At 50.2% G+C, this 14,287-nt stretch overlaps 3 protein-coding genes across 3 annotated transcripts; 2 read left to right on the forward strand and 1 right to left on the reverse strand.

Annotated features, from left to right (window-relative positions):
• Positions 1 to 1,920: 1,920 nt before the first annotated feature.
• On the forward strand, positions 1,921 to 2,634 carry FIBRA_00625 (uncharacterized protein; the record flags this gene model as incomplete). The annotated part of the gene is made up of 1 exon (XM_012322516.1): positions 1,921 to 2,634. One exon carries the CDS (start codon positions 1,921 to 1,923, stop codon positions 2,632 to 2,634), a length of 714 nt encoding a protein of 237 aa, XP_012177906.1.
• Positions 2,635 to 4,782: 2,148 nt separating this feature from the next.
• FIBRA_00626 (uncharacterized protein) lies at positions 4,783 to 6,193 on the forward strand (the record flags this gene model as incomplete). Its single annotated transcript, XM_012322517.1, has 2 exons — positions 4,783 to 4,957; positions 5,007 to 6,193. The coding sequence occupies 2 exons, from the start codon at positions 4,783 to 4,785 to the stop codon at positions 6,191 to 6,193; spliced, it is 1,362 nt and encodes a 453-aa protein (XP_012177907.1).
• Positions 6,194 to 11,886: 5,693 nt separating this feature from the next.
• FIBRA_00627 (uncharacterized protein) lies at positions 11,887 to 13,512 on the reverse strand (the record flags this gene model as incomplete). Its single annotated transcript, XM_012322518.1, has 7 exons — positions 11,887 to 12,041; positions 12,093 to 12,200; positions 12,256 to 12,426; positions 12,488 to 12,620; positions 12,672 to 12,743; positions 12,909 to 13,412; positions 13,468 to 13,512. 7 exons carry the CDS (start codon positions 13,510 to 13,512, stop codon positions 11,887 to 11,889), a joined length of 1,188 nt encoding a protein of 395 aa, XP_012177908.1.
• Positions 13,513 to 14,287: the final 775 nt, after the last annotated feature.

A 14,287-nucleotide genomic window follows, 5' to 3' on the forward strand; every position in this document is an offset into this window, starting at 1 on the left:
GCTAGGATGATTGTAGACACGCACAGCTTGTATTTTTTGATGGTATTAGTTGATGTGAGGAGAGCGTATCGAACGGTTCCGAGCTGGGAGCGGAATTCGAGCAAAACATAAATCAACGGTGTCTCGACATGTGATGTCCAACTGCCGATGATTCCAGTGTTGGATGTTGTCTTTGTCGATGCTGCACCTACATAGGTTTTCCCAGGTTGGCTGTGACTCTGTGCTCGCCACCGCCAGTGGCGCGCACTATGGCACATCTGCCAGTGACTCACCACTGCCTTTCCATCAGTTCTCAATCGTCTCCCATGTTAGCGCAATAGTCTCATGTCTGGAGTCAAGCTCACAAAGGATCGTCCTCATCTAACCAATCTAGAACGTTTCCTCGGCATGTTGTGTTTGGATCGTCAGCGTCCTAAAATTCGCTGGGGAGACGCCGTCGCTGAACGTGTTTTCCTTTCATCGGGTCATATGTTCATCTCAGCAAATCCACTCGATCGTTCAGAAATCCCGGGCTTCGCATTGGGATTGACTGATAAACAGTGGCGTCGTAGATAATTCAGCTATGGGTGCGCAAGAATCCGTCACATATGTTCCTGGACTTCCACGGTCAGCCAGTGATGAGGATCGAGCACAGTTGCGTAAGAAGGTTCGTCTTCTCTTTTATTTCACTATCCAACTGACTAAAAATCAAATGTTCTGAACTTAGATACCTGCGCCTACGTTCCCCCGCTTGAAGTGTTGTGCGACGCCGCAATGTTCAGTTTCATTGCGGAGCTCTGCATAGGAGGAGAACATGAAGATCTGGCTCTTGCTGTTCTTCGGCGGTCGACCACAAACTGGAGATGCATGTTTAGCTTCTTTTGCACTACGTCTCGGTCCTCGTATACGCAAATAATCAGCACTAGTGGAAATTGCATGCATCGTTTCTAGCTATTCGCTGCTGACCAGCTTGAACTATAGATAATGACATGGGTAGAGGCTGGATTCTTTAACGCGCTTGATGAGGTTCTCACTCGTGTCGGAGAGCACCCCACGATGACTCGTGAGTACCTTATTTGCGCATCTAATCCTTATCCAATTCCCTAAAGGATTTGTAGAACATCTCACACGTATCCTCGCGTCACATATGATCGTGCTGGATAAATCACCATCCGTCATTCCTCTACTTCGGAAGGAATTTCCATATCCTTGTACCGTGCACATTCTCGCCGAGTGAACTTTCTCAAGGACGGGAAGCCTCGTTCATTGTCGCAGTGGACCGCTCCCGGTTACCTACCTATTAACAGTCGCGGCAAGCCTGTATTCACCAACATTCGAAGCGAGATGGCGTTTTCGAGCATGCGAGAGCTCATAGACTAATCCATGCTTTCAGAGACTGGAAGGAACATGGACTGTTTTGCGGGTTTGAGATGCACCATGCAAATGGAGGTGTATCGCGCGTCACTCTGCCGACGTAGTTGACAAATTGAAGGCCCTCGCTGTTTAGTTTTTTACGATTACGGAACGCTCGGGTCGGCGCACTGAATTTAATTTGCCGTGCCGTCTATAATCACCGTTTCCCTACAGTACATCCTTTCTCAATGTTTGATGTTCCATTCTAAGTGGTATGTTCTGCCTGATGATCCTACTGATTGTCATGACCTTCTAGTGGCGGTATCCTACTAAGGGCCACTGTAGTGGCGCATGTCCTCGTCTTCTAGATATGCTCAATGCTTTGTCCGCTTTGGATATGGCCCATATGCATGAACCGCCTCACGGTCATTGCACTAACAGCATAGCCGCCTATTATAACTGTGGCGTCGGCGAGGATGCTTATCGTGCAACTGGCCATATGTGCGCCGGAATTCGTACTTAAGGACCCGCCTGCGTGCGTTTCCCTCCACCCCAATCCTACATCGTCTGCTCTCATTCACAGCTGCCATGAGTCGCTCATCGTATCCCATTTCCACTACGAGCGCGGCGACACTCGTGCCATCCGAATATCACTATGAAAGCTCCCTCTATTCATCATTCTCAGATTCGCCATACTGCGCCCTTCCCAAGTATCCCTTACCGTCTCATAGCAAGTTTGACACCAGCGGCACTGCTACTTTAGTATCGATTCCTATTGTGGTGTCACCCTCTCATCCGTCATCATTCGCCCAGAAAATGGCCGATTATCGCAAACGCATTCGAGAGCAAGCAGGGGAAGTTCTACGAACCTCGCTAGCGCTATTGTCTATGCTCGTCCTATCCGCCATCGTCGGGTTGTTATGGTCTATGTGCTGCACTTGGGCCGGATGCTACGTATTCCACCAGCAGGAACCTTACAAGAGCGTCAACCTGTCTACACTCTCCGCAACTAGCGCTCCGGGCGGGGCTATCATCTGCACAGGAGGGAGCGTACTGCTTGCCTGTCTATTAAGCAGAGCATCGAAAAGATGGGATCCAGCGGCGGTATGCGGAGTGGCTGTTGTATTCCTCGCCACAGGGTTCTTTGGGCAGGCGTTAGGAGTATGCCTCCTCAGAGGCAAGATACACGGAGGATTGGATGTGATCCATGCACTCCAATCGAGTGCGGTCGGCCAAGCAGTCTGTATCCTTGGTCTCTTGGCTGGCGCGGGTTCTCATAAAACATACAACTCCAATCTGTAACATTGAGGGACTGGATGAATTATGCCACATGTTGACGAAGTTATGCTACCGTTTGTCTATGTATATGTAAAAGAATAGTTGGGAAATAAATGAAAGCTCTATGATGGAACGCTGTCCCTTTGAGTGCCATGGTGTACGGCCGAGCGCTGCAGGTGACTGTCTGTGTGTTGTGCAATCGCAGGTCTAACCCATCACTGGCATCAATTGAACTTGGAAATTCGCTCTATACCCAGACGAACTCCGCCTCCAAGTTCTTGTGCTCAAGGTGCGCGGTCCAAGCACTTCAATTCCAGCACACATAGTACGTTGGTAACTACTCGATTTCTCGTTAGGAAATGACACCCAAACAATGAGGCTTACAAAATATCATCTTGACCACGATCGGATGCGGTACCATAGCAGATACGAGGACGTGAATTCGTAGTCTGACAAAGACGACGCCGGCACTTTCAAGCAGACGATAGCACTGCACATTATTGTCCGTTCGAGTCCCAGAATAGAGTTTCTCGGGTGTAAATTTAGAGGTTGTGGCGTCAGAGGGCCCTTGCGCTGCGCACGCAGTGCCACCGGTAAGACGACAAGGCAAGTTCTCGACGTCTGTTTAATAACAGTCTCACAGGATGGTTTGTGCACCGCAAGGCTGCCACAACACACTCCTTTAAGAAGCATGCGCTCCCAGTCTTTATCTTCACACAATCGCAATACTCACCATTCTTATCCCAACCGACAGAATGCCTTCTCTTCTACCTCCATTGTTATGAGCGTCTCAGCTCGAATTCAGACGAGCTCACCGTACCACTTCTCCAAAATGCTTCCCATATCTCGCTTCCTCCATCGCCACAGTTGTCGACCCGAACACTAACAGAGAGCTGACCTGCTCTGCAGCATGGTGGAGCTCCCGAGTACTCGTGCCGGGCCAGCCGAGCACAGAGGCGAAGTGCAGAACAGATTCAAGGGGAAGATAAATATTTACGCTTATACAAGGTGCTTATATTTGCTGTGTTAGGCGGATATTCGGAGGTGTTGTGGTCTTTGGCATGCGCGATCATGGGAATGGCCCTGCTCGCGGGTATGAAGACCGAGCCCTATGTATCTTCCTGTCTTCACGCTCTTCGCATCGAGCATCATTGGTGGAATCCTCCTGAGCATGGCAGACGGCCTAATTTACCTTGCTTTCCCCTTCATCACTCGGCCTACCTTTAATGCCTTGAAGAAAATGGGTAGGGCGGGCAGCACGGACAGCACTGTGAACGTCGAACTGCAAGAAGGATTCGTTCAAGCATGCCAGAACATCCTTGCAGGCACCCTAAGCATTAGGCTTGAGATATTCGGGCAATGTTTAGGAGTGGCAATTATGCGTGGGAAGGCCGGCTCGTTACCACCAATTGATGGACTGAGGTCGAGTGCTTTAGGAGAAGGCATATGGGCAGGACTTGTCGCGTTATTGTTCTTCGTCATCATTCTCCACGAGTCGGACAAATATTTGACTTGTTGCTGTCCTTGCACTTTAATGTTCTGTAGTGATGACGACGATGTGTGAAGTACTCTGTTATATGACACCTAAATTGAAAGTGATCCTAGCATTGCAACTCCAAACCTCGATCGAAGGGCAGAAATATCTTAGCGTAAATCCACGCCTTTCCAAGCTGACCTTTCGGTAATGGCAGTCAATATCCAAACTGGGCTGCTCAATTGCGTTCGTTCGTCGCTCGCTCGCTAACTGAGATACCTGATGTAGCAAGGATGTCTACCGCCGCTTCACTTCCTTTGCCTGAGACTCTTTCCAATTTGGGGCGTAAGCAAACGAGCGAGCGACGAACGAACGGAATTGAGCAGCTTTACTTATGATGGCCACACTCACCAAATAATCCACTGGCACGAGCGAATGTGTTCCATGCGCAGCTGCAGACCAGTAGATACCAGCGACTTGGCCGAACTCTGGGATGTTTTCTTCGTACTGCGGCTGATAGCATTACAAGCAGATCATAGATGGAACTACTCAGTACATAGTACAAACGACCACGGCGTCAAGGCTCTGCCAACGAGCACCCAAATTTGGCAATCGGATGCACATGACGCGCTCGGCCGAGTCGGATAGCTGCGACTGTGCTGCACTGCGGAGGGCTGCTCAACGACTTGCTTTCCACCATGACCACAACGGACACCCAGACATTCACTCATACCTCATCATCGACTCTACCGGAAGAATATGTTCAGGAGGCATTTCATTCTTTCCTCAAGTCATCCCTCACCCAAGCCAAGATTGAAGGTCTACTCCCAGCAAACGTTCTGTCTAGCGCGGAGGGGGACTTAATGATTGCTGGTCTGTTCAAATTTATCTGAATACGAAAAAGCTCTGATATCCTTTGTAGGGCCAGCACTATGTCTCTATTTTGCTGCTCTGCGTTCGGTGACGGAGCCGCCATCGGTCCCCCTTCCTCGTCAGTCGAAGAGCTCGCGATCGCGCGACTCTTTCAGTCTATCCGAGGATAACTGTCCCCCGTCGTTCCGCTCTTTCTGGCGTGTGTGGTCTCAGTCCGTCCCAGAGATTCAAGCTCTTATCCCGGAGCACCAACACGACCTAGCTCGTATAATCTGTGGTCTCCCCCCCATTTCCAGCCCCATCAATCGTCGCGTAAATGGAATTGCGGCTGATATCCGAGCAGTAGCGATCGAGATCAGCATGCGTCGTACATTCCAAGACCGATATGCGGGCGACTTGCAAGCGGCGTTGGATGCCGGATCGAGCGGACGCAAGAAGTTCAAGGCGAGCTTCATTCCGCCTCCAGTATACGACGCATCGCAGTCTCCTGTACCATCACCCTCTCCTTCCTCATCCACATTCAGCCCCATCCCTCCTTCACCTCATTCACCTACTCCCACTATTCTCGCGCCGGATTCACCCGCTATAGAGTTTATTCGTGAGACGCTATACGCAGCGCTAGCGGAGGTTATTGAACGCCGGTCCGCCCTTCGACGCTATCTGCACGTTGACCCACCCAGGGCTTACTTTGCTGCAGTAGCATTCGCTGTCCTAGACGTCGCCACAAGTTCCATGACCCATCGCCAGACACATACGAAGGCGCTCGTAGATATTCTTCCGAGCGAACATGGGGAGGAAGCTACAATACAGGGCGTTCTAGGGAAGACACTTACACTCTCGCAATGTCCGCCCGAACTACGGCCATTTATGGCCGAGTTGTGCTCGATTGGACAGGCTGCTCGCGAGATGGAGGAGGAGGACTCGCTCGCGACAGTTCACGCACTTGAACAAGGCGAGGATCCGCCTGCGCCCCGCCTTGATCGTGTTCATGAGATTTTGCAGGGAGGTGTGGGTTCCACATTCAGTGATGGCGGTTCTCATCGATCGAGATCGTCGAGGAACTCGACCACTGGACATCGTTCTCCGGAGTCCCGTCGTCGAACCACGTCGACCGAGAATCGGGCGGTTGCATTTGCGAACAGAATCAACGCCCTTGCTTTGAGCATGACGAAACTTCGCGCATTCAGAGAACGCCAGGAATTGGTATTCAAGGTTCTCGCTGGAATAGGATCGTAGGGGTCCGACTCGTGAGCCGCTCTGTCGTTCACGATGTACGTGTGATTACATCTTTATAATCATGTATGAAGCGTTTGTGTCTTTGTTCAACACTAATCTGTGTATTATGACCTAGTTTGATGTTGTAGCGCATCTAGTTCTATCACTTGTCTATCGTACATCCTACTTATATCATAGTTGTATGTATCTTGCTGTTTCATGCTTTGTTGTCTAGTACTTACACTCAATATCGCGACCGCGCTGAGGCTATATCGGACTGAATAGAAGATGTTATGGACTTGCTATATCGAGGATCACTCAGAACTGGATGCTGACTGAGATCCATTAGGTACTCGCCTTTGAGAAGGAATAGGTGGGACTGGAAAGCTTTGCTTGAATTGGGTGGCACAACCGTGTTACGGTCTGAGCGAACTGCATGACTTAGTACCGAACAGTCTCAGTGACTGATCTAGAGCAGAGACGTACCCGCAAGGATTATGATCTTTGTGGGGTACTTGATGGACAGGTGAGTCGTCTGGGCGGAGAAACTATTGGAATGCCTTCATCTCCTTGTCGCATCATGAACCCACATGTCGACTTGTATTTTCTTCAGCCTCTAAGAAATGTTAAACATTCTTATCAGAGGGATGATCCAGGGCGGTGATTGTTCACTCACGATTTTTGGCAAACCTTGCCACAATAGCGATGCGTACCATTGCTCGTGCAGCCCCTGCGGCCACATGCATGATGAACTACGCATGGCTGCACTAGCTCATATATGATCATGCACCATTGGCGTACCATTTGGTATGTTGCGTAAATGTTAGTGGGCTCGTCTGTTCTTTGAGTCACTGCCTTGCCATACCACACGCGTCACAAGCGTCTCGACCGCGCCATTCCTAGTAGCTGAACTCAGTTTCTGTCCTTCGTGTTGGGAGAGAGAATATATAATGAGATCCTGGGCGAGGGAGTTCCTTCCGGAGTAGTGGCCTTATAGGCGAGAATTTTTGATGCGCCAGTGATGAGCAATTAGCAATACATGCCAGGTCCTCTTGTAAGTGCTCAGAAGGTCGCTCCAGAGAAAGAGGATACAGCATACTCATCACTTCTGTGGATTCCTTGCATCGAGGGAGGGCATCTCGTACTCCTGGCCGTGATATATGACATTGCGCGCAAGGAGCACAGTTTGTGCGAAGCCATGCGTATGAAAGCGAACAAGCCATCCCGGAAGACGCGGGTCCGTCGAAAGGTAGCCATTGAATTAGCATTCTCGCTTTCCGCCACCAAAAAGCTGAGATATGAATCCGGGCAACAAGTTGCCGCCAGGTGTAAGATAAGATGCGAAAGCCGAGAGCAGTTTATTCGTAGATGTTGTGCCCCACAACGCTTTTTGAAGAAATCTAAGTGGTCTGACCTTTCAAAATTCTGGCACATTTGAAAGACATGGGGCCAAAACGGCTATCCTGGTATCAGATTCAATTGTGAACCAGGCAAATAATCGTGTTTGTATGAGATGAGATCATTGGATTTGTTAAGGATCCTGACACGATGCTTTAAAGTGCGTCGTGCTGTAAGTGCGCGACCATATATCATATGAAATGCAGATGTGCCGAAGTACGCGCAACATCATATCAAGTATAAGATTTCGCATCGTTGCATGCGTGTCGGTTGTAGTGACCGAGTACCGTAATTACCGAAGTAGAGCACCTGTAGCACGTGGTGGAATTACGGCGCCGTAGATAAATACAAGATGTACTTACGCGGTCCAGTAATTTTTAGAGGATTACCCAACGCGTAGATGTGGAGGTCCGGAGACACTGAGGCCAATCAGTGTGCAGCGCAAAACAATCATATGGTTATACTACAGAGGGGGGGGGATCTGTACGCAAGTGTCAGAATGGGTCCAGTGTCAGAAGCCAATAGCGTGGTTCAAACTGGGAGATCTTCAGTTTGTACCCCGTGAGTTCGCAATGGCAGGATTTTGCACTTCTGTAATTCTGAACCGAAAGCAAGGATTGCGACATTCATCTCACAGGAAATCTGATCTGATTTTGATACAACCCACAGAAGTCATTATAATCCTCGGCTATTATACAAGTCGATCCGCATTCGTAAACCATCTAGGCAGAATGAGCTCGAAAGATTGGCCGCCATTGTTGGCTCTAACCTCATAGCCACAAAGTAACTTGTGATCCTGCCAATCTCTGAGATAGATCAGCACAAAGCGTCCACGATACATCAGGAGCGCCAACCAACTCACGCCTTTTGACATGCTTTTCCGCAATATCGTGTCTGACATTGGCTACAACGCTGTAAACTGCTGTTCGCGCAGCCTCTCCGTCCGCAATAATTGCGGGGAAAGCATTTTTGCATAATCCTGTCCAAGGCCATGAAAGGTAGATCGTCCCGTAACACGAATCCTTCAGAGCCGGACTCCCCGCCCGGATAATCGAATGAGAAAGGACTAAAGGGCCATTCAGATCGCTGATATCGCGGTTGCTCGCGATTGACCGCAGCATACATCTGGTGTTATGCGCTGTCGATGCATATACGGTGTATGCGAGGAAGAGGTAGTTCCTTCCAGATCAAAGATTTGATCGAAGAACACTTCTCTACTGCCAATGTCAGATAGCCAAAAACGTAGCTTAGAACCTCTACACGACATTTAAATGGACATTCATCAAAGAAGATGGACACACGTACTACAGAGGTCACAATATTTGGGACAACGAGAGAGGGCGTCCTCGAGTGCGTCAAAAAAGTTTGCATTTGTCCACGCGGAGACCAGGGGTAGCAGCTGAGCAGGGCTAGATGCCTGGCGATGATTCATAACCCGACTGGTAAACAATAATATATCCACGCATAGCTGCGGTGATGTAGTACGGAGGAACATTATAAGACCATCCCAGAAACTCATCGATTTGCGGAGGATCTTCAGAAATCGGGGGTCTTCATCTTGGACCGTCTCATAGAGCGCCTCCACAAACGCGAGTGTTTCGGGGATGGCATTTTGCGCCGCGAGATGAGATGCGCATGCAGAAAGCAATCTCTCTGGGCCTGATGCGCCGAGCAGCATACGACGACGAAACCAGGATGGTCACGGATGCGCTTTTCTGTAAGCACACATGTGCGAAATATTCGGCCGCATCAGCTGCTGAAGTAGCCAGGATACCGCGTGTGTATCTGCTTCTCCTGAGGCATGCACGAAGTATCGGGACAGTACAGGAATTGTCAAATCAGTTTCTCTGTCCAGGATTCTACGAGAATCATCAGTCATACACCTTGTTTGAGTCCTTCTGCCAGATGTGGATTACATACTCAGCGAAAGACGGCACGGCATCTGCAACATAAACGAGTAGCCGGGGTATAACAACTTGCACCCTAATATGTTGCTCCCCGTTGTGCTCCAAAGACCTGGCAGGCATATCCCAGACCTGCGATTGACAAGAATGAGCTATATTCCCGTGAACACAAACGAGACATCCTTACGCGTTGTATCAGGTTAGACCAATTTGTCAAGACAGTCGATAATCTTGTGGTGTATGATCGATGAATACGTACCCGTGCAAGAATTCCGCATGGCACAGCACAAAGCGGTCAGCTGAAAGTGGTACGGGGGAGATACCTAGAGAATGGCAGGTAAGAAGCATCAAATGACCGCCAAAATCTTCGTAGACTCACGCTGACATCGTTCAAGATGTGTCTTATGTCTTGCTGACTGGGCGTTGACGAACGCAACTCACTCGTAAAAATGGTGGACGTCAGAGCTCCTTGAATCAGAGCATCCACAACACCATGTTCGACCAAGCCATTCCAACCTGTATCTTGGGCAATAGCGCATTGTATGACAGCATCGAGAGCGACAAATACAGCCTTATACGGACATGCGCATGTGCAGTGTATCTGAGGAACCGTCAGAGAGCACGAAAGAATGAATGGGCGCACATCACGAGTGTCCTTCCACTGGTTAGTGGGGCGCCGAACACTAAGACTTATAGCATTAACAACGCGGGATGGATTCGTGCGACAAAACTTTCTCCATTTAGAGTCCAAGTTTCGAGGTAAGTTGACAATTCCAACATGTTCTACAGTTATATGAGATTGTTGTTGCAGGGTGAGCTGAAGAGTGGCTCGCCACTACTCGCGAAGTAGACAACGTGGGAGGAAAGAAGCTCAAAATAAAGGATGTGCATAAACGTCTTCTGTACCGGTCATGCGCTCCAGTGAAGCCAATAGTCCACGTGGCGGAGTTAACTTAGCCATATGTTGTATCCGACTCGTGGCCGCGAACCTCCCAGGTAATACAGCCTCCTAAGAGTACTTGCAAGCGAACAACGTCGATAACGTTATCATTACAATTCTTGGAAATTTAACACTTCAGAGCTCCATACAACACGCCAAAGCGATTCAGCTCGTGTATCTTCAAGATGATCCTACAAATCGGGCGGGCAGCATAACGAGCATTTGACTGCGGCTGCTTCATCTTGAATCGACATATTCTAGCCTGTGCCCCTGTCAATCACTGAGCAAAATAATTAGTTTGCACAAAATTGCAGATACGTCACGTACGCTCTCTGGCATTCCTTTGCACAAAATCGTATCTTGTGCATGCACTGATGCAAACCATCGTTCGACATATCGCATTCAATAGTTCTCGTCCGCTCTCGTCATGCAACTGAGAAGCATGGGCAACAAACTCGCACGCCACCTCGATTAGAGCTTTACACATGCTGCCATCGACCAGACAGACCCAACTCGGATTGCGGACAGCGAAAGCCTTTCCAAGTGCCAGAAGAACAGGGCCGACATGCTTCGATGAAAACATGTAAGCAAATACGAGTCTAGTGTAGATCCAGCTGGCATCATAGGGCGATAGTATGCTCCTAGCGATCATTGGGGCAAATTTGGCCCAACCTTACACTAACAACGCGTTCCGGGTCTGTACGGCAAACGTGCTTCCATTTGCTGGTATGCTTGCTCCTCTGCACAAGTGCAGACATTCCTGGTCAAGAAAATATGTGTGCCGGTGTGGTGGTTTACCGTCGGATAGGTGAGAGCGACGGCACTGGTAAGAGAACAAAAGTCCAAGGAGTGGTATGGTATGGCTCTAGTCTTTATTTGAGTCTTCGATAACCAAGATACCAAGTTTTTTCGAGACAGGATGCATAGACTGCTGAGTGTGATTTGAACGAAAGGAAAACAAATTGAGAGTGGATGTGTCATGTTCACGCTTATGCACGTGGCGGATTCAGACAGCGCATCTGGCGAGATGCTCTGGGCCGAGTTGCTCATGCGGCATCACCGGCAACAGGACTCGATTTCACCAACGACTCCCTCTATATGTAATTCCACCTATCGGTCAAAACTTCTTGAAGAGACGTAAGATCCGCTGGTTCACAGCTGATGCGGCTTGGAGCTCAAGGTTTTGTAGGCTTCTTTCTCATCGCCTCATTTACCTGGGTAGTATTAATCCTCCAAAATCAACGACAATGTTCCTAAAGGTGCATTTAGCCCAAGCAGTCCTTGGAACCAATGATTTACTCATATATAATGTCAAGACACGCCACAATATCCATATGCAATCCGAATTTCCAAGACTATGTATTTTAGTACATGTTATCATCACGTTAGTACACTCCTATATTCCACCGTTCCTGCGTCTTCATCGCTGCGTCAGCTGTGCGACCTTCAGTACCTCTTCCCTTCTTTACAGCTCACAGCCCCTCCGGGCTGGTATACCACACATCCATGCGGACAAAGCTGTTATACAGTTCTCCCGATGCAAGCAGCGTGTCGCTTCCAGTGCGGCCGATCGTCTCAGGGTGGAGCCATGCCGCGAGCGGCTCGTGGAACTCTAAGAACGCAGCAGCTACAAGCCATGTGAACAACAATGACACAGCATCAGGGAAATGTGACGTACATCCAGGCTCATATCCATCGCCCTTCTCGCCCGACCCACCGTGGATCTTCTTCCGTGCAGTTTTGTCTGGCTGCGAGAAATTGTTCGAGTAAAATTGTACGCCAGACTCTATGCGTGGGCAGATTAGTACTAGCGACACGTGTCGATACGTGGGGAAACGCACGGTTCGAGCTGAAGTTCAGACGGAGCCCGCTCTTGGGACTGGCGAGCTCGACGAGCGACTGCTGATCCTCCAACGCGGGTAGTACGAAATCTGTCTTTGGCTGCAAGTCCCCCGTGGATATGCGGACGGGCGTGGGCGGGGCGATGTTGCGGGGGAAGAGGTAGAACTCGTCTGTGAGTAGCGTCCCGAGATCGTCAACGATGGTGGGCTCATAGAGCTTGGACAGACGCACCATAGCCATTTTCAGGGAACTTCTCGCCGATCTTGCGTGTCTCTTTCTCTACGTGCGCATGATGCGTGCCGGTGACTGGTGCGAGCAATCCAGACGAGTTGGCGTCGGGGCCCAGCTCGAGTGTGTGATCCGCCTAGAGCGTGTGTGGTCGGCGGACAGGATGATCGAAAAAGTTACCACGAACCTTGATTACAAGTGTGTGGTCCTTCACGCTTTGGCCATCCTGCAGCGATGCATCCAGGTTGAATCCCCAGTGCTACCAAGGAGTATAATCAGCATCTGATCACCGGAAGAACGCTGTGTGACTGGAGCGGTACTGACACCGTTGAGCTAGCGCTCAACTGGTGGACTTCAGAGCACTTTGTGGGCTCCGATACCACACGAGCCATGATCCCCAGGCTGTACGCATTGAAGCACCTACCTGTGTCAGATTTACTGCCGTCACAGCACTATCGTCCAGTAGCTTTGCGCGGTAAACGAGGAGAACGCTGCCAAGGTTCCACTCTTTTTTATCCTCGCTAGTCGTGGGAGGGGCTGAGGGCTGCGTGAGTCCGACGAGGACCTCAACCAATAATCGTCCGGGATATCCCTCCTCGCCGTCTTCGGATATGCGACTGAACACGCAAGCGGCGCCGCTGGGCATGCGCGCGCTGATCGTATTGATCTCAGATTGCGAAAATAGCTTGGATGAAAAGAGATCAGGGAGCGGCTCGAACATCTGCAGGTCGAATCCGGTGATGCCTCCATGGAGCGATACGGTGGGGGATTCATTTGAAGCAGCAGTGAGCGAGGCGGTATTCGAAGCACGCGAGATCGTGTGGGTCCCGGCAGGAACACGGTTAGCGTAACGGCCGATGAGAGTGTTCGTATATTTCTGGACAAGATGGCCTGAGGGCGTCTCGGGGCCGATGAGGATATCGTGTGTCTATCCGAGAAGACGATGGATGAGCTGTTCGTGTGAGTGGAACAGCTGGACACACCTTTCCATCGGCTTGGATATAGAGGCGGTGGAGGGTGACACCCATGGGCAAAACCTGAAGAAATCCGGTGTGAGTGAAATGCGTCGGGCATCGCGGTAGTCCATCGGAACAAAGGGCTCTGACGTGCCTCAAGAGCGAGAGAAGGAGTGAAAGAGGGGAGGGTGAGGAGGAGGGGCGTAAATCCCGGATGGTCCACGGTCGTCATTGTCGTGAACTTGGATGGTCGTACAAGGATGCGCTGTCGAGGACGGCGGAGGAGAGAGAAGAAAGAGTGGAGAGAGCTATGAAAATTCATTCCGGGGCGACAAATGACTCTCCTCAGCGCCAGAGGTTATCTTATCTCGATCTCATTCCGTTCCGAGATCGCTCCGAGGATCTCGCCGTCTCGCACCACACCCCGCCACGGGCCGTGAGGGACAATCCGTACGTCATGATCACCATGGTTTCCCCTCTTGCTCACGTGGCAAGATGGCCGAGCGGTCCAAGGCGTGTGACTCAAGCGAAAGCTTGCCTGCTCTTGCGGGTTTTCTCATCTGGGTATCCAGGCGTGGGTTCAAATCCCACTCTTGTCAACTGTTTTACTTGAACAACGCTGGATTCCCGCAGCACCTTTTTGCTCGGCGAGGTATAATACGGGCCATATGTGCTCATTGCTGTCTCCACGCAACCGTTACTGATTTGACTAGCTATCGGCTTTCGCATGTGGAGGTTTTTGGTACCAGACTAATCATATTCAAATAGGATGATGATGCATGATGCGACGTCAGATTCGCCGCCGCAGACGACCATTACGATGCCACTTTCACGGTGGTTCTATAAG

The sequence above is a fragment of the Fibroporia radiculosa genome (assembly GCF_000313525.1).
Source record: "Fibroporia radiculosa TFFH 294 genomic supercontigs, scaffold278, whole genome shotgun sequence".
In the NCBI taxonomy this organism is placed as follows: Eukaryota; Fungi; Basidiomycota; class Agaricomycetes; order Polyporales; family Fibroporiaceae; genus Fibroporia; species Fibroporia radiculosa.